The sequence below is a fragment of the Cryptosporidium muris genome, genomic scaffold, assembly GCF_000006515.1.
Source record: "Cryptosporidium muris RN66 scf_1106632373461 genomic scaffold, whole genome shotgun sequence".
Classification (NCBI taxonomy): Eukaryota; Apicomplexa; class Conoidasida; order Eucoccidiorida; family Cryptosporidiidae; genus Cryptosporidium; species Cryptosporidium muris.
In genome coordinates, this window is record NW_002196576.1 from 366,232 (window position 1) to 383,863 (window position 17,632).

At 30.2% G+C, this 17,632-nt stretch overlaps 8 protein-coding genes across 8 annotated transcripts, besides 5 other annotated features; 6 read left to right on the top strand and 2 right to left on the bottom strand.

Moving 5' to 3' along the window:
- Positions 1 to 201: 201 nt before the first annotated feature.
- On the top strand, positions 202 to 5,478 carry CMU_001460 (uncharacterized protein; the record flags this gene model as incomplete). Its single annotated transcript, XM_002141588.1, has 1 exon — positions 202 to 5,478. One exon carries the CDS (start codon positions 202 to 204, stop codon positions 5,476 to 5,478), a length of 5,277 nt encoding a protein of 1,758 aa, XP_002141624.1.
- A 452-nt stretch (positions 5,479 to 5,930) lies between these two features.
- On the top strand, positions 5,931 to 7,239 carry CMU_001470 (uncharacterized protein; the record flags this gene model as incomplete). The annotated part of the gene is made up of 4 exons (XM_002141589.1): positions 5,931 to 5,971; positions 6,047 to 6,676; positions 6,763 to 6,952; positions 7,012 to 7,239. The coding sequence occupies 4 exons, from the start codon at positions 5,931 to 5,933 to the stop codon at positions 7,237 to 7,239; spliced, it is 1,089 nt and encodes a 362-aa protein (XP_002141625.1).
- Positions 6,695 to 6,740: a sequence feature (AT_rich).
- Positions 6,959 to 6,980: a sequence feature (AT_rich).
- A 264-nt stretch (positions 7,240 to 7,503) lies between the features above and the next one.
- Positions 7,504 to 7,584: a sequence feature (AT_rich).
- Positions 7,585 to 7,798: 214 nt separating this feature from the next.
- Positions 7,799 to 7,849: a sequence feature (AT_rich).
- A 125-nt stretch (positions 7,850 to 7,974) lies between these two features.
- On the top strand, positions 7,975 to 8,612 carry CMU_001480 (uncharacterized protein; the record flags this gene model as incomplete). The annotated part of the gene is made up of 3 exons (XM_002141590.1): positions 7,975 to 8,067; positions 8,127 to 8,232; positions 8,338 to 8,612. 3 exons carry the CDS (start codon positions 7,975 to 7,977, stop codon positions 8,610 to 8,612), a joined length of 474 nt encoding a protein of 157 aa, XP_002141626.1.
- Positions 7,987 to 8,014: a sequence feature (AT_rich).
- A 320-nt stretch (positions 8,613 to 8,932) lies between the features above and the next one.
- CMU_001490 (uncharacterized protein) lies at positions 8,933 to 9,457 on the top strand (the record flags this gene model as incomplete). Its single annotated transcript, XM_002141591.1, has 1 exon — positions 8,933 to 9,457. One exon carries the CDS (start codon positions 8,933 to 8,935, stop codon positions 9,455 to 9,457), a length of 525 nt encoding a protein of 174 aa, XP_002141627.1.
- A 724-nt stretch (positions 9,458 to 10,181) lies between these two features.
- CMU_001500 (zinc finger, C3HC4 type domain-containing protein) lies at positions 10,182 to 11,750 on the bottom strand (the record flags this gene model as incomplete). Its single annotated transcript, XM_002141592.1, has 1 exon — positions 10,182 to 11,750. The coding sequence occupies one exon, from the start codon at positions 11,748 to 11,750 to the stop codon at positions 10,182 to 10,184; it is 1,569 nt and encodes a 522-aa protein (XP_002141628.1).
- Positions 11,751 to 12,087: 337 nt separating this feature from the next.
- CMU_001510 (uncharacterized protein) lies at positions 12,088 to 13,020 on the top strand (the record flags this gene model as incomplete). The annotated part of the gene is made up of 1 exon (XM_002141593.1): positions 12,088 to 13,020. The coding sequence occupies one exon, from the start codon at positions 12,088 to 12,090 to the stop codon at positions 13,018 to 13,020; it is 933 nt and encodes a 310-aa protein (XP_002141629.1).
- A 357-nt stretch (positions 13,021 to 13,377) lies between these two features.
- Positions 13,378 to 15,402, bottom strand: CMU_001520 (poly(A) polymerase family protein; the record flags this gene model as incomplete). The annotated part of the gene is made up of 1 exon (XM_002141594.1): positions 13,378 to 15,402. The coding sequence occupies one exon, from the start codon at positions 15,400 to 15,402 to the stop codon at positions 13,378 to 13,380; it is 2,025 nt and encodes a 674-aa protein (XP_002141630.1).
- A 298-nt stretch (positions 15,403 to 15,700) lies between these two features.
- On the top strand, positions 15,701 to 16,921 carry CMU_001530 (choline/ethanolamine kinase protein, putative; the record flags this gene model as incomplete). Its single annotated transcript, XM_002141595.1, has 1 exon — positions 15,701 to 16,921. One exon carries the CDS (start codon positions 15,701 to 15,703, stop codon positions 16,919 to 16,921), a length of 1,221 nt encoding a protein of 406 aa, XP_002141631.1.
- Positions 16,922 to 17,632: the final 711 nt, after the last annotated feature.

The window sequence follows — 17,632 nt, forward strand, 5'->3', positions numbered from 1 at the left end:
TCGCATGTGTTAATCCTAAAGTGGTTTAATTGTAATTTAATTCATATTATTAGTAATAGATCCTAATAAGATAATAGAATATATACCGCCTTATATATACCCGCCTTAAGCTCAGGCAATTTTTGTAATGGAGTAGTTGAGAGAAATAAACCATTACTAGATAATGCTTCTAAGGAACTAAATTTGAAACTTTTGTAGATAATGGGAAGCTATTCCTTAAGCTTGATAGCCTGTATTTTAATATCTTATTCTATTGCTATCATTGTATGTCACGGTCTCTTATTCCCCAATATAACAGCTCTCTACTCATTATTAATTTTTTTGGGCCTATACTTATCTACTTTGATTTTCGTTGGAATATGCCATGAACTATCCAGGCCATATATGGCTATTCGTAAAATTCGACGAATTATAATTTGTGTGAAGAGGAGATTTCGTAAATATAGAAGAAGACGTCATACCAAAGCCCATCGTATATTGCCTTCAATAAAGTATAATAATCAACCTCTTAAGACAACTGATAGTATTTTGAGTAATTTAGAAAGTACTGAAAAATATGAAGCAGATTTTTCCAAAGAGAGGTACTCTATAAAGATAGTTGATATGGAGGAAGGAAATAACAATGTACTTAAACGTAGGGAACAAGTTATTAATAACTTGAATAGTGTAAAATTTAAAGATACCATTAATCCTGAATCTAAGCATGAGAAAAGTACTATTCATTTACAAGACAAAGAGAGTTCACAAAGTCAACCAGGAAAAATTGACAACCTAGTTCCTGATAATGGTATAAATAATTCAATATTTTCTGACAATATGAATAATGACTTTGTTAGTAGGGATATGAATGAAGGTGTGATTGAGTTTAGTCATCTTACTAATCTCGGAGGGTTTAAATTTAGAAATACTGGGAATTCAAAGAACTTAGTTTCATATAAAGTTACTGAACCATCTTTAGAGGTGACACATAAAGTAATTAAAAGTAATAATAATATTGAAAATAAACAGGAAACTATTAAGATAATGTCCAAATATCCTAAAGAAGACTTGTCATGGGTAGATTACCTAAAATATAAGATATCCCTGTTAAAAGTATTCTCATTCTTTTCAACAAAAAAAGATACCTTTAAATCTGTAGATTTTGTATCTACCGATCTTGATGAACAAAAGCCTATATCTACTTTGCAATATTTGGTAAAATTAGTTAGTGATCTACACTCCAGGATAGTGAGGAAATTTGACAAGATATTCGTGAGATATGCATCACGTCATTTGTCAGTAAACCTGTCAATTGTGGTAGTATTCATGATAAATCTAACTTGGGCACTATTATGGACAGCAGATACTCAGTATCTATATCGTCAAAGCCCTTTTGAGGAGTGGAAGTTGAGATCTGATAGTCTCCATATCGAATTAATTGAACAATCTTTCCTATGGTTTGCAGACATACTTCTCTTCTTTAAAGCTATAATTGAGACGTCACATCACCGTAGAGGTTTGAGGAGATTATTCTCATTCAAGTGTATTTTAAGCTCAGAGATTTTTGCTCCATTGTTTGAACTAGTTACTACATCTCCATTTCTTATTATTATTAAAACAGCAACAGGTTGGTCAGCTACTACAACTCTTTACACTCTTGGATTTCTGCGATACTTTCGTCTATTAAATATTAAACCAGTTTTAGATATAATATTATATTGGTCATCAGAAATTATGAGGATTGGTTTTGTAATTGTTTGGACTATTTTAATTGTACTAGTTGGTTTCTCTGGTGCAATAATGATTATCGAGTCACCATATCCAAATTTTACTACTCTTTTTGATTATTTTTATTTTACCATTATAACGATAGCAACCGTAGGTTATGGGGATTTTGCTCCACATTATTTTTTATCGCGTTTCATTTGCATTGTATTGATTTTATTCACTCTAATTTATATTCCCAATCAGATCAGTAACTTAGTACAACTTACACAAGCGCCCCCTGACACTCTTGGAGGAGGTATGATTGCTTCTTATCAGAATGGTTTATTTGATAAAGAGCATGTACAAACTCTACTAATACTTGTTTGTGGAAGCCCATCAGTCAAACATCTGTCATATTTGATATTGGAACTAGATACTTTAGCTACAGCACAAAATGAAAATAAGGAATTTCGAGATTCTAAAGATCCTATTCGCCATCAGCCTCTTGTCATTCTTTTTACAACAGATGACCTTAGGCGTTATGGAAGTTTGGTGAAAAAATGTGAACAATCTTTTAATACACAACTTTATGTGAAACGATTGAGAGATTTTGAGACTTTAAGGGAGGATCTTGAGAAAGTGAAAGGAATAGTTGAAGCTCTATATATTTGGAGCGACAGTATAACTCCATGTCCATCAGAAAGATATAAAAGTGAATTTTTTTCTCAAATAGATGCGGAAAGTAATTTTCTGAGATGTATACAAAATATACAAGTATCAGTGTCAGATGCTTTTTTAAAAGATAAGTTGACTATTATGCGATGGTATGCTATTAGAAAGTTCTTAACATCTCCATCTTATGAAGAATATGGATACAAAAAGAAGCCTTTAAAGGAAAATAAATTGAGCTTTTTTGAATCTAAATCTTCACATATTAAACTAAAAAAAAGCCAATTTTACCCTGTGCTATTATTCAATGTTAAAATTGAGGACTATCAACAGGAGACATATATCTCCCACTCTAACTTTGTAAATATCAAAACAGCAAACTTCCTTCGAGGTTCTATGTTAATAAATAGGCCACTGTTGCAAGCTCCAAGTAATCCTGAAGATATCAAGAAGTACCTTAAATTTCTTTCAACCTTAGCCCGTTCACAAAGTAATCCTGAGGTTCTTGATCTTTATAAACCAACAATGGCATCTTCCTATATCCCAGTTTATGTATCAGAAGTCCGCTCAAGACTTCTTGCTAAATCAGCCTTATGTCCTGGTTTCTCTTCTTTAGCATGCAATATGTATCATGCAATAAATTTAGTGGATGATGAAAGTTGTCAGGAATCTTTGCTTACATCACTCAAAAACTCTTTAGAACAATATGGAACTAATATCCAAAATGAATTATATTACGATTCTGACTTTGAATTAGATGAATACGAAGAGGAAGATACTGAAAGAAGTGGTCTTTCACCTGTTGAACTACTTACTCATGATTACTTGCAAGGTTCTTCTGCAGAACTTCTTGAAGTTGCAGTACCAGTCTACTTATCACAAATGCAGTTTATGCAAGTTTCTGCATTTTTATTTCGTGAGTTTTCTATATATTGTATAGGAATAACTGTACAAATAAATGAGGAGACTTCTATTAATATTTTAGATAATAATGAAAATGAAGAGGAAACTGGGGAATCAAGCCTTGTTTTATCAGATGGGTATATATCCACTGAAGAAGATTTCCATTTTACTTTAGATATAAGCAATAGTTTCAAAGATTCAGAGAGTTCTTTACAAAATGAAAATGTAATTGATACTACTAGACGTAAAGTTCTCTTTAATCCTTATGATTATATTTTTGGTGAATCATATGTATGTGGGGATATTCTTATTAATGCAGAATCAAATGTTTGTTTACTTGTACTAAGTAAATCACGGCAAGTTGAGAAAATTTTTAATCAGGAGGTACCCACAATAAGAAAATACAAAAATCCTATACAATTTCAGTTAAATCAAACATTAAACTATCTTGGAATTTGCCAACACAGTAAGTGCAACAAATTTCTAGATGTTCCTTCATGGAAAGTGAAGATATCAAAACTTCATTCAGGAAAAAAGTCAACTCAAGAAGATATGTCTCCATCAAATAAAAGCATCAATAAAAACCTTACAAATGAAGATCATACATCAACTAAATATGCAACAGCTCATATTTCATTTTCAGATAATAATGAAAGATCTGAATACACAATTTCAAATTTGGATTCTAATATGAACAAAATAAATAGTTCTTCTGAAGAATTATCTAAACCCTTAGAAAAGTGTACTGAAAAGTTTTATACTGATAATTTAAATAAAAGAAACATTACTAGAGGAGTTCCTCCAATGCCAACTCCTCGTTTTGATATATTTTCAGTTTATTCCCTTATTAAGACAACAGACATGGTCCGTCCTTCAGAGATAGATGGCTATATTTATGGTACTACCTTTGTGTTATTAGTGTGTGGATGGCCAGAATGTATTTCAGAATTTTTAGAAGGTATAGTAGCAAATCGTAAAATTCCTGTTGGTTGGGATTCTCTACGGTATCATAGGCATATGGAAACCTCCTTACCCATTATAAATAAATCATTAATCCTTGCCACACTTATTATATTTTTATCTCCTATTGCTAGTGATATATATTTAGAAAAGCCAATAATCCCACCAGGTTGTAGAGGTCTCTATGTGGAGGGATCTTGTTGTAAAGATGAGGACTTGATTCGCTCTGGACTTTTTTATGCCCATTCCATTGTTGTCTGTGCTTCTGGAAACCAGGTTAATAATACTAATGATCTACAGGTTAATAATGATGGACAGGTTGTGGAAACTTGTTGGAAAGTTGCATCTCTTATAAATATGAAAATTCAAGCTGAAGTTGCTCTTCTTATAAATAAAAAATCTAATAGTCAAGATAAGTATATAAATTCTAGACATAATTTGCAACTGTATGATAAAGTACCTGAAAGATCTAACCAGAGGAATATTAATGAAAATGATATATATTCATTCGATTTTAAAGCTCCTACAAGGGTGAATATGAAGGTGCAGAGATTAAAACCCTTAGATATAAAATGGAATACTTGGCAATGGAAAATAACCACTAATTTAGCTCAATTAGCTCAGAAGTGGTTGTTTTTTGGGGGGCATTTACCTCCTTGTTTTTTCCCTGCTATTATTGCAGATATTAGAAATGAAGAATCGTTAATTCTTTTAGATAAGACACCCTGGATTTATTCATCCAACTGGGACTATCTTACTAGTCCAGTAATAGTTGCAGGCAAAGTTTTGACTACAGATATGATAGTACCAGTATTATATAGATCCATCAAGATATCACCATTGGTAGCTACTGCAGATACTCTTCAATGTCTCCTTGGATATAATTCAAGTGACCAAGAAAGAAGCTTAAGATATATTAAGGAAGAATCCGAAGAGCAATCTTCAGAGTATATTGAATGGGGGTCAGTAGAATTAATTAGTGTCCCAGCACAAGTTCATGGGAAATCATTCTTTAGACTTTTTTCTTCACTGTTGTACTCTTCTGGAGCTATACCTATTGGTATCATGCGAAGTTTAGGTAATAGTATGGATATTCCTAATATTCCAGATGAAAATATATTCATATCTAGACCGGGTTTAAGTCATACTCCTAAATTTGACATGCAAAATCGTGTTGTATTATTGGCACCACATCCTAAAATGAGAGTCTTTAAATATGACTTTGTATATATCATTACTCCCATAATGCGGGTTTCTTAATTTTATTGGTTTTTAAAAAGTACTATATTACTACAAGATAGCATAATTAGTCGGAATTTCAATAGACTCAATGTATTGCATTGTATAGCACTTATATCTGAGCTATATAAATGTTCTGCTTGGAATTTCCGTTTTATATTGATATAGTATTAAGTTTTATTGAAATTAAATATATACATTAACTTGCCTTAGTTCTTAGCTCATGTAGTTTGTCAAAAGGATACTTAACAATATATGATTCTTGTGATACCGAATAATTTAATGTTAGGTGCTTTATTTTATATATTATATACATTTAACATCCTCTTGCAAGGAATTTATAAATAAAAGTGTAGCATTTCTAAAGGAGGATAAAAATCATAGACAAAAAAACTTCACCCCCAAAAACAGCATACTACAGCGCTTGGGTAGTTTGCATAATCATATCTGGTAAATTGAAGTATATTAAAATGATGAATACCAAAGATAAAATTTCGAATTTGGATCTCGTTAGGTAGTGCTTTGTTTCATTTAGAAATTGCTTTACGTTTTAATGATTGTGTAAAAACTGTTTTCTTTTGTACTACAGAAATTTAGTTGAGAATATAGCACCTGGTTCAGCATTTAGTGTGGTGTCACATTGTGTAGATCTAAATGCTAATATTTCTACTGCTCAACTTGAATCTTTGGTTCAAGAACACATAGAAAAGTATTCATTTTTGGTTCCTTTAGTTAATTTTACAACTGAATCTCAAGGTTTGATTTGGGGTCTTGTATGGAAAGATGCGAAATTTCCCTTAACTAAATTAGTCTCAATTCCTAATACTTCATCTTTACTATCGAATTATAACAGCATATCTAATAACTTAACATTACCAAAATATATTGATCCTACACTTGGTATCGCATTTACAATTCAGCCAAGTGTAATGGGAGTTGTAGATATTGAGAAATTTGAAATAAAACAAACTTCAAACTTAGCTAAAATTAGGATTGCTTTGGATAGCAAATTTGAAGATCCAGTTGTATGGAATTTTATAAACAATCCAGGAAGTGACAATTATATACCATTAACAGGGGAAGACTATTGCAAATTCAATGTTCCAGCAAGAAGAACAGTTGTTTTCGATTCGGAAGTACTACCAAAAATATCTAAAGACAATCTCCAGAGTTTAGTTATTGTGCGTTCTGCAATGAATTTGAAATTAAGTTCATTAAAGTAAGTAGAAAAAAGGCCTTTTTAATCAAATATTTATTGTTAAAATAATCATTTATATTAATTTGTTGACCGTTGCTATATTTTAGAAGTGGATCTTGGCATAGTGAATGGGTGATAAGCTTTCCAAGTGATGAGTCTCAGGGATTAAACTGGATTGGGAAAATTTTTATCCATAGTTTTTGTGGAGAACAGGGGAATTCTCATTTAGTTTATTCAAGAGAAAATATATACATCAAACTTGAACAAAACTTTAAAAAATTAAACTTCTCTGATGAGGTAAGGAATTTAAATTTAATAATATTTTGACTTTGTATTTAATTTAAGTTGATGTTTAGGACTTAAAAAATTTTGTTGAAGAATCTGTATCAAAAATAAATGAAGCTGAAAATAATTTCCACATATCTCTGAAATTAGAAGTAAATAAGTTTCGTGATGAAAGCCTAACAAAACTTCGAAGAATTGTTCCTGTAAATAAAGTACCATTTGATTGGACGAAGTTCTACACATCTATTAAAGATCCACTTTCAGATGTTATTTCAATTTCTACATCATTTAACAAGTAGATTAAAATATTTCTAAGTATTTAATTCATATTTAATGTTACTAAATAAAATAAATGAATCGGAATGTAGAATATTTAGAGTAATTGTTAAACTATTGCAAATAAAACTTTAAAATATGTAATATCAACTAATCTTAATATAAAATAAATCTTTTTTAATAGAAAGTACTATACAGATAATATTATAGATAGAACAAAGCTTGGAAACATAGTTTAGAATTTAGTGATGGAATTACTAGATATAACTAATTTCAAGTATCAAAACTTAATATTTATTAAATTATTAATAAATTAATATATTATATACTTTATATCTATTGATTTAAATGATTATTTACATATTTTAGTACTAATAGGTTACGGAACTATCAGTAGTTGTAGGTTCTGACATATTACAAATTTTCAATCTATTATAATATTTACTAAAAAGTTATAAAATAAGAAGTAGTATTATTCTTTAAAGTAAATTATAGGTTTATACTCATTACTATCATATTTCAGTTATCTGGAGTATATAGTAAATACTTAAATATCTTAAGTTCCATAACTAATTACTCAAGTATATATTTATTAATAAACATTAAAACATTGATTATTTATAAAGTAAATAACATTCCAATAGTATATTGAAACTTTATATCTATTCAATAAATAATTATTTGTAGCTAACACTATTACATGGAGTATATGCATTAAGCCTAGCGGTTTTGTAAGGATTTATACAATCTACAAATTGATGTTTGGAAAGTTATTAAAAAATTATATAATATATATTAGAGGGGTTAGGAACTTAAGTTTAAGAGTTCAGTTTACACCCAATGTACTACTTGTAAGATTATTATTAGTCATATACCTTTATATAGATTAAATTACATAAAGTTGTTTTAGAAACTCGAAAAAATAAAATCTTTAAAAATCAAGCAAGATCAACCTTTTAATCAAGAGAACCAGGATTACTATTTATATATTCATCGGCAATTAGGTGGATGTGCAGGTATGTTAATAACTATTAGTTGAAGATTTTTATCAAATATATGGTGGTAGTAAGGAGATTCAATGATAATCGTAAATTACAATAGATTAATATTTTGATACTCAGGAATGAAATTTACCTTTGCATTGTTTTCAAAGGATAAACTTAAAGATAACGCTGTGGTCCTCCTAGAACCAACTAGTTCGAGAGCTGGTGTTGCAACTGATAAAGAAAGTACTGAATACTTAAATAATACAGTTCTAGATTACTGTTCATTATCTTCACATTCTGATCCAAAAGCTTTAAATCTAAAATCAGAATTTACTATTAGGAGAATAGATTCAAGGTATACATGTGGCTGTGGTAAATCCTTTAATCCAAGGAGATGGACAAATAATTAACAATAAAAGATGTAATAGAAATTACACATTATCTATACATATGTATATATATATAATTACTAGTAGTCTACTTTTATCCCTTAAGACTAAAATAATTACATGAAGTTTAGAGATAAATTTCTTGGAAAATTTATTGTGAATTTTAAGTTTAACATAGAAAGTACTCGGTACCCAAAATACATGGCGCCAGAGACATGTATATTGTAATATGTACTTACTAGAAGGATAAATCCATGAAGACATCTAAACTCTAATCTGTAGGAATCTAAAAAATATAACTTTTTTGTATAAATTGATGCTATTAGATTCGAGGGATAATAATGGTTGAGGAGGCTATAAATAATGATCTTGTACTTAAGTCTGAAAGTTATTCAGCTGTAGATTGTATTAAAGAACAAGACAATAATATGTCTTTTGAAAAAGAAGAATTAAATAAAACATCCAGTTCTTGTTCTTTTAATACTATTGATACCAATAACGTGACTAGACGTTTTCCTCCAAACCAATTCTTGAAGTTTTCGACACTAACTTTGATCCCAGGGAAACCTAGGAAATGGAAAAAAGTACTAAGAAGAACTGGAAGTACAAGTGGTGCTGCATGGCTATATAGATGGGAATATATACCTGAAAGTATTGATAATGTCTTTATGGAGAATCTTGAGCTTGTAGCCAGGGGAATTATTGGACCACGTAGGACAGGAAGGACAACACGAGCAGTATCTTTTCAGCTTCGTGAGACTTCTGGTTCAAATATCAGTACTATGTACCATGAGTCAGATGGAAGTTTTGATTATACAAATCAAAGCTATTTAGCAAATTCTACAGATATGAAAGTATCTCTATAATTACTTGTTTCTTAGTAATTTAACTTGAAATGAGTTATTTAGTAGGCTAAATTTTGCTATTTAACAATATAAATAGAACTAAGAAGATATTAAAATAATTGATTGGGAATTTTGTATTTTTGAATTGTACTAATAGTAAGAAGTACTGAACTATTATATTTCGTAAACCTTAGGGAAAGAATGGTTATTTTTAATTTTTATGATGCAAAGCTATTTAAGATAATTTTTTCATTTATATATTCATTACTTTAGATGTAGTTAAAAATTACTCTAATTAATTTTTATATTAAGTGATATTTCTTACTGAAATGCTGGGTACTTGAAATCCGTAAATATTTAATTAGAATAATATTTAAGACGAGTACATTACTCCAAATCTTGTCACTTATTAAATGAATAATTGTTTATACACTATCTAAAGTTAAGTCTATCTTTATCTTAGGTATAGTTAACCTAAGTCTCCATAATATCTAGCAATAACTAGAGATCTTAAATTTTGAAGATTTAGAATGAGTTTTGACTTCAGATGTACTAGAATATATTTGCATCCAAAATATCAATAAAATAAGTTTAATATTGAGTACATATGATATTTTTGACTTTATTTTTTTATATTGAAAAGGTAAGTTAAGAGTACAATTACATTTCTAAATTATAACTAATATTAAGTATTGAAGTACTTGAGCAGGAATTAAAAAGATTTCAAATATTAGAAACGTATTCATTACATTAGATAGCAAGAACCAGATGTTCTAGGAAGAGGCTCTACAGTTGTAAATTCAGAGTTAAGATCATTTGTAGTAAAATTGCTTGCATTAGTGTTTGTATTCACAACAGATTGCTGCAAACTTTGAGTTGCTTCAATAGATCCTTCCAAATTACTGCCCTCAGTAGTTCTCTCTATACTACCATAATTTCCCACAGTAAGAGTTTGAACTGTTGAAGCTATAGAATTTGCCATTATAGGAAATTGATCTGTCATAGGACTAAATATATCTGCAATTGTATTACTAAGATCTACAAAGTTAACAGTAGTTCCTTCAGAATTATTTATTGAATCTTCGGTTAATATTCTCGTATCCTCATATCCCCTAGTCTCTGAATTCCTTCTTTGTATATTATCACTATCTGTTGAAGGTACTGATATTGTACTTGTGTTACTTATTGCTGCTATTGTTTGACCTGCTAACTGTTCACTTCTGCTTGTGTTATCCATACCATTTGGACTTAATACTGAATTTGTCAATTCAACATTTAAATTCTCTTCATTTCCCCTAGAACTATTTGTTTGCTGCTGATTATATTCCATACCTTCCATTGGTGTAATGTTACTCCTACTTCCATTGTTATCTATTTCTTGAGTTGTATTTATTCTAGATTCTGATATATAAGTAGAAGTTTGAGGAGCACTATTACCAGTATGAAAATCTCTCCGACTTTGTAATGATCGTCTACGTTCTTCATAGTATGCATCATCCGTTGGTAATTCAAATCTACATACTGGACATGAGTTATGTTGTTGTAGCCAAGGTAGCAAACAATTAACATGAAAAATGTGTGGACATTCATCTACATCTGTAGAAAGTCTCAAAACTGTATCGCCAATATTGTATTCTTCATGGCATATAGCGCAGGGGCCTCCACCTTTTGTTTGCTCAATATTAGATTCTGATAAAACTTCACGTGGTAATTTAGCTACCTCTTCAGCTGATGCAGGAGGATTTCCAAAATGATTACTCACATTATTTGTACTCAATGCAGTAACAAGAGCATTTTCCATACTCTCCACAATTTGAGAAAATGCATTTCCAGTCAAAATATCAGAAATAGAAATTTCCCTAACTTCTCCATTTGGACCCAAAATTAGTGTTGCACTACCAGATGAGTCTACATCTTCATTATTAGGCCCAGATACAAACATATTACGAGGTTGAGTATTCAGTTGTTGAATTGCCATAGTATCAGATCTTACTTGAGTTGTAACTTGTGTCTGTCCTAAAGAGTCTGCAATCTCAGTTAACATCCTAAACAATGGATTATTTACAGTATTATCTGATACACGTGGAAGTGTCATTATATTAACCCACTGGGATTGAGAGGCTGACTGTGTTTCAGTAGGATTATTATTATCTGTGATTATTTCCACAAACCCACAACTTCCACATTCATTGCACATAAGCTCGCCATCTGAATTTTCTGGTTCTCTTACAGATACATTCATCTGACATACATGACACCAGTATCTCAAAGCTCCTGCTTCATTAGTAGGTCTAACATTTTCAGAAATCTGCATTTCTCATATATGATCCAGTGAAAACTATCCTGTATAACTTCAGCCTCAGGTAATAAACAGCTCAAGGTTACAATTATCTAGCCGAAAGAAGTCAAATAAAGATAAGCTCGGCTGTCTATTCTGAGGTCCTTTTTTAGTAATCTTATTATAGTAAATAATAGGTAAAAAAGCAAAACGTGAAAAGCCTAGATAGTTATACCGCTATCTAATATCGATACCCCCAAACAACCCTCCAATACAACTCAAATCCCTTATCATTTGCAGCTTTTATCAATTTGGTTTAGCTATTAATTTTTCTAGGCTTGCAAGCTACCGAATTGAGAAACTGCATTCATCAATGGTAAATTATACTAATAATTTATCCATGGTGGTGGATAAGGAGTTAGTTCATGAAAGTTTATTAACCCCTGAGTTTGTATACCATAACAATAGTCAATTTGAAACAAAAAATATTCAATGCTCTGAAATTCTAGAGCTACCTACAGCATATATATGGGATAATGTTTTAACTGAAGAGGAGTGCTCAGTTCTAATTGAGAAACTAGAAAGTAGTAAATCTTATTCCTTCTGGAATCCAGCATCCCAATCCAAGGAATTTAGGAATGTAGATACTATTGAGAGTAATATGAATGATTTTGCAGAATTCTTATGGAAGAGAATTGAACCTATATTTAGATATAAGATACTCAATATAAAGGAAGATGATAACTTTAGTGAATATGATACCATTGGGGAATGGGAAGCATCCACAATATATCCAAAAATGCTTTTTGGACGTTACAGTGAAGGTGGCCATTTTGGACCTCATACAGATGGTTCTGTATCACTAGATATAAATACAAGGACATTTTGGACAATACTTATTTATTTAAATACAATTCCAACTGAAGGAGGGGGAGCCACAGTACTTGTTGATAAAAGACAAAAATCACTACCATTTTATAAAGATAAACAGGATAGGGATAGATCCTATCCAGAATTCATTCTGTCACGTGTACAACCTAAGTGTGGAAGGGTTCTTACTTTTTCTTTTGCAGATATGCATGAAGGAGAGCCTATATCTCCAGGATTTTATAAATATATAATTAGGACAGACGTGATTTTTAAGCGGAAAGATCCCATTTTAACGAGTACCCATGATCAAGAAGCTTACAAATTATGGTTGGAGGCACAAGAAATTGCTGAAAAAGGTGACCCGTATAAAGCTGTGGAGTTATTTAAAAAATCATTTCGTTTATCTCCTAAATTGGCAGAACTACTAAAGTGCTAATTTTTAATATTATGTACTATGGTTTAACTGTATTATTATTCTAATATCAATGTTATTAGCAAATAAGACATTATAACATTGCAATAATTATTAAATATCTTATAAAGAACTGGATTAAATATGGTATCATTTTAATAATTTAGTGTTTCTAAAGAATAATGTACGAATTATATACTTTCTTTAATAATTCAGTTTTATAAAAGTTAGATTTTGTCCTATTATCAACTTTAATTAATTATATTGATTATAATTTGCAATATTTCTAGATGTATCTATTGGTTTATTTATAATCTATATATTTTAGGAACCTATAAATAAATACTATTATTAATGTCTACCTAATATTACTTATAAACTTCATACATATTGCTTAAATAAGGTTTTGAGAAATAATTTACAATCAAACCTGGATTTATTGGGGAAAGCTAAACTCCAAATTTTTGCAGTATCTAAAATGTCTCTAAAAATGGGACCTTTTGGTATCTTTGGCAAGATACTCATTAAAATTTCTCCATTTATTAAAGAATTCATATTCCATACATTTTGAAGATCTAACTCAAATATTTCATGCATTAGAAGAGTGAAGTGATTTTTTTCAAAAGTTTTTGTAAGTTCTGCATCTGTCCAAATCTTGTGAGTATTATCATAATTTGAAGTGAATTTATCTTGAACTAAATCATTTGCTAAAGCAATAAACAGAGTCTCTAACCAAAATTTACCTGTATGTAGAACAAATAAACCAAGTTCAACTCTACGACGCTGAGATCCATTCAGTAATTGTTTAATATATCTCTGATAGCATGACCAAAGTGGAATTTTCTTATAAATATTATCAAGTAAATAAGGAGAGTTTTCTTTCTGGTTAGAGTCTTCCATTCCTCTACTATAGCTAATTTTTTGGTCCATACTTGAGTTTATCAATGTTTCTTTACTTTGAAGAAAAGCTTCTTTTGTAGGTATTTGATTGGAAAAGTTTAGTATCAGAGGCAAAGTACTAAAAAGAGATTCAAGTAAAGTAGAAACTGCATCTGAAATCCTATTAGGAAGCTTTAATGAATCAGTTAAAATCATCTTAACAAGTGTTGTTTCTTTATCTTTAGATGATATGCATCTGTATTCTGCTAAGGGTAGGCAAAAAGCTCCATATGTGGTTATTACCCAGTTCTCACATTTATCAAAAACTAATATACTTTTAAATGCATCCTTCAATTCTGAAAGTTCAATTAGTCTGTGACAAATTTCTACAACGAAAGGACCTAATTCATACCACTTCTTAGGAGGAATTACGCATATACTTTTATCATTATAGTGAAAAATTTTAGTATTTGGTAATTTAAATACAGAATCAGCTAATCCTGAGTTTGTGATCATTCTTAATCCAATTGCAGGATTCCCAATAGATAAATTAGTTACCATTTCATGTACTTCAGCCCCTATGCGCTCACGGCTTACTTTGGTAGCTAATGCCTCATTTAATGCTGGTTCATTACAGGCTTCTAATAGTTCATTATCTAGTCTAAAGTGTAGTCTAGCTGCAAATCTAAAAGCTCTTAAGACTCTTAATGGATCATCTAATAGGGTCTGAATAGGATTTAATGGTGTTCTAATTACTTGATTATATAAATCTTCTAAACCTTTCTTTGTGAAATCTTCCAATTTACCATTGTTAATGTTGTAAAACATGCTATTTATTGTGAAATCACGACGTAAAGCATCTTCTTCTGGTAACCCACACTTAATTATAGGTATTCTACTATCTTTAGTATATGTTTCTGTTCTTAGATTGACAATATCAAGGCTAAACTCTCCATATTTCAATGTTGCAGTTTCTAGATGTTTGCTTTTATCAGGATCTTTTGCAATAATTCCAATACTAATACGTGGATATGAATACTTCTGCTGTAACCATGTATCAAACTTCTCAGCAAAAGATTTACCACTCATATTATCTATTGCAATATCAATATCCTTCGATAATGAAACTGGGACAAATTTCGGAATAGAATGTTCTATAATTGCATTCTCCTTAGATTGAATATTGCCGTTATCATGTTGTAGATTGTTTAAAATATCCAGTTTATTCAATAGCTTATCTCTAACCCATCCACCAGCTACTCGCATAATTGTATTGATTGATGTTGAATATACAAATTCATTGAGAAGATTAAACAAATCTTGTTCTTCTTCTGTTAATTCTAGTTTGATCTCATTAGAGTTTAGTGACTTAAATGTATCACAAAGTTTAAATTCGTATCTATTATCACTAAGCTTTGAAATAAATACAAAATTGTCTCCAGCTGTAAAATATCTCTTTCGTTTTTTTTGCTTTGGTAATTCGTATTCAAAAGCTAAATGAGACCTCTTTTCATATTTTAGAGACATATTTAAGCAATTGAATAAAACAAAATACCTACTAAATTTATATTGTTAGGAATTCTTTAGATCTTTTAAAATCTTTAATATTAACTTGAGATTAGATACCAAGAAAACAATGTAGAGCTGCAAATTTCTTAGGGATGCAAATAACACCCAGCGGGAGACATGTCTAGATTTTTTTTTTTGAGCTGTAAAAAGATCCTCAAAATATTTAAAATAATTAAGTAGAAAAGCCATACTATTAATAATACCTGAACTACCTAAACAAATTTAATGAAATATAAGAGATCTGTTACTTGATATTATGCCATTTGAACTCACTCCATTTAATGATAAGAATGATCTTGCAGAATATGTTAGAGCATTCTCTAGTTTAACAGATCCAACAACTATTAGATATCTATGTCGCACTCATGTTCCAGGGTGGAGTAATATACCGGAAAAGTTCATATGTGTTAGTCAGATAGTAGCTGGGTTGACTAATCAGCTATTTGAAGTAACTGTTACACTTGAGTCTGTATCAAGCAAGTTAAAGCATTCAAGAGTCTTATTCCGTATATATGGCACTTATGTTGGTCGTCTATATGATACGAAAGTTGAAGTTGAGGCTTTTAAGTATTTAGGGAAAGTTGGGATAGCTCCAGCTCTAATTGCAGATTTTACTGGTGGACGAATAGAAGAATTTATTGATGGTGATCCTCTAACAGCTAAACAGTTGAAAATAACATCTGTATGTACAGATATAGCTAGTATTTTAGGAAGACTCCATACTCTCAATACATCTAGAAAAGATTTCCCATCTTTTTTTGACAAGGAACCAATAGCATTTAAAAGGTTGAAACTTTGGAGAAGTGAAGTTGTGACACAGTTGTCACATCTTGATTCTGATCTATTAACTAATATTTGGACATATTTTGACAAGACATTCCTAGAAGAAATGTTAAATGAAGCAAATTCCATTGAAATTCTTATACTAGGGGCTTCTCAAAGTCCTACTATTTGTTCTAAGTTGGCAGATATATCACTAGTATACAATGCAGTATTTGCTCATAATGATATACAAGAAAATAATTTGCTACAGGTTTCAACTGGTTTAAAGATGATTGACTTTGAATATTCTAATGTCAACTATGCTGCGGCTGATATTGCAAATTTCTTTTGTGAATTTATGTATGACTATTGTCATGATAAACCTCCATATTTTATAGAAATGAGGGATTCTTACCCTTCAAAGTCTCTTCGTAAAGTTTTTGTTGCTGTATATTTATCAAAAATCAAACAAGAGGAAATTTTACCTGATGATGATATTGTGAATACAGCTGTTGATATAATTGAGACATTCACATTATTATCACATTTGTCATGGGGATTTTGGTCAATTGCTAGGATATCTGGACATCATACAAATTCTCTAGCCTTTGATTTTATACAATACTCAAAAGTCCGCTTTCTTCATTATTTAGATAAAAAGAAACAATTAGTACAACAGGGAATTTTACCACTAAAATGGGATATATATTCTTGATGGTGTGGTCAAATTTCATATTTAATTGGTTTTCTATCTCATTTATTTAAGTGGGATTTTGAAATAAATATGAAAATATGTTGACTACTGACAGTTTATTTATGCTCTCATTATGTTAATATTTGTGTTATTAATTGAGCTTCTAGATATTCGTATATTATAGTTATATTCAATAAGAAACAAAAGGAATTTGTACTCAAAACAGTACTTCAATATTATATGTCTTAATAATATTTGAAAGTCTTCATTTAAATAGGATCACTTATTATTATTTATATTTGTGATATTTTCTCTCTTTCCTATAAAGTCTGTATTATTGGAAGTCCATTATTAGTATATAATATAGAAGAATTGAGAGTTGTATTTATATCCAGGATATCTATTGAATTGAAGATAAAATCCTCATTTTCTATATTTTAGTGGCAGGTAATGTTGTATTTTCAGTTGGAGTGATAATATTTGGAGACAACAAAGTTAACACTATTGCAGTTTAACTATAAATAATTACATCTGAAGACATTTTATTCGTTAAGAAAAAAACGAGATCTCACCAGTACTTCCCAGGAGACAGAAAATAAAACAGTATATTACAATTCAGTGGTTAAATAGACTATAATATGTAATCTAACCAAAAGATAGCTGTAAGGAGAAAAAAAGGAATATGGCGCCATATTAGCGCCATTTTTCTCAAAAGTAGCACATCAATATCCT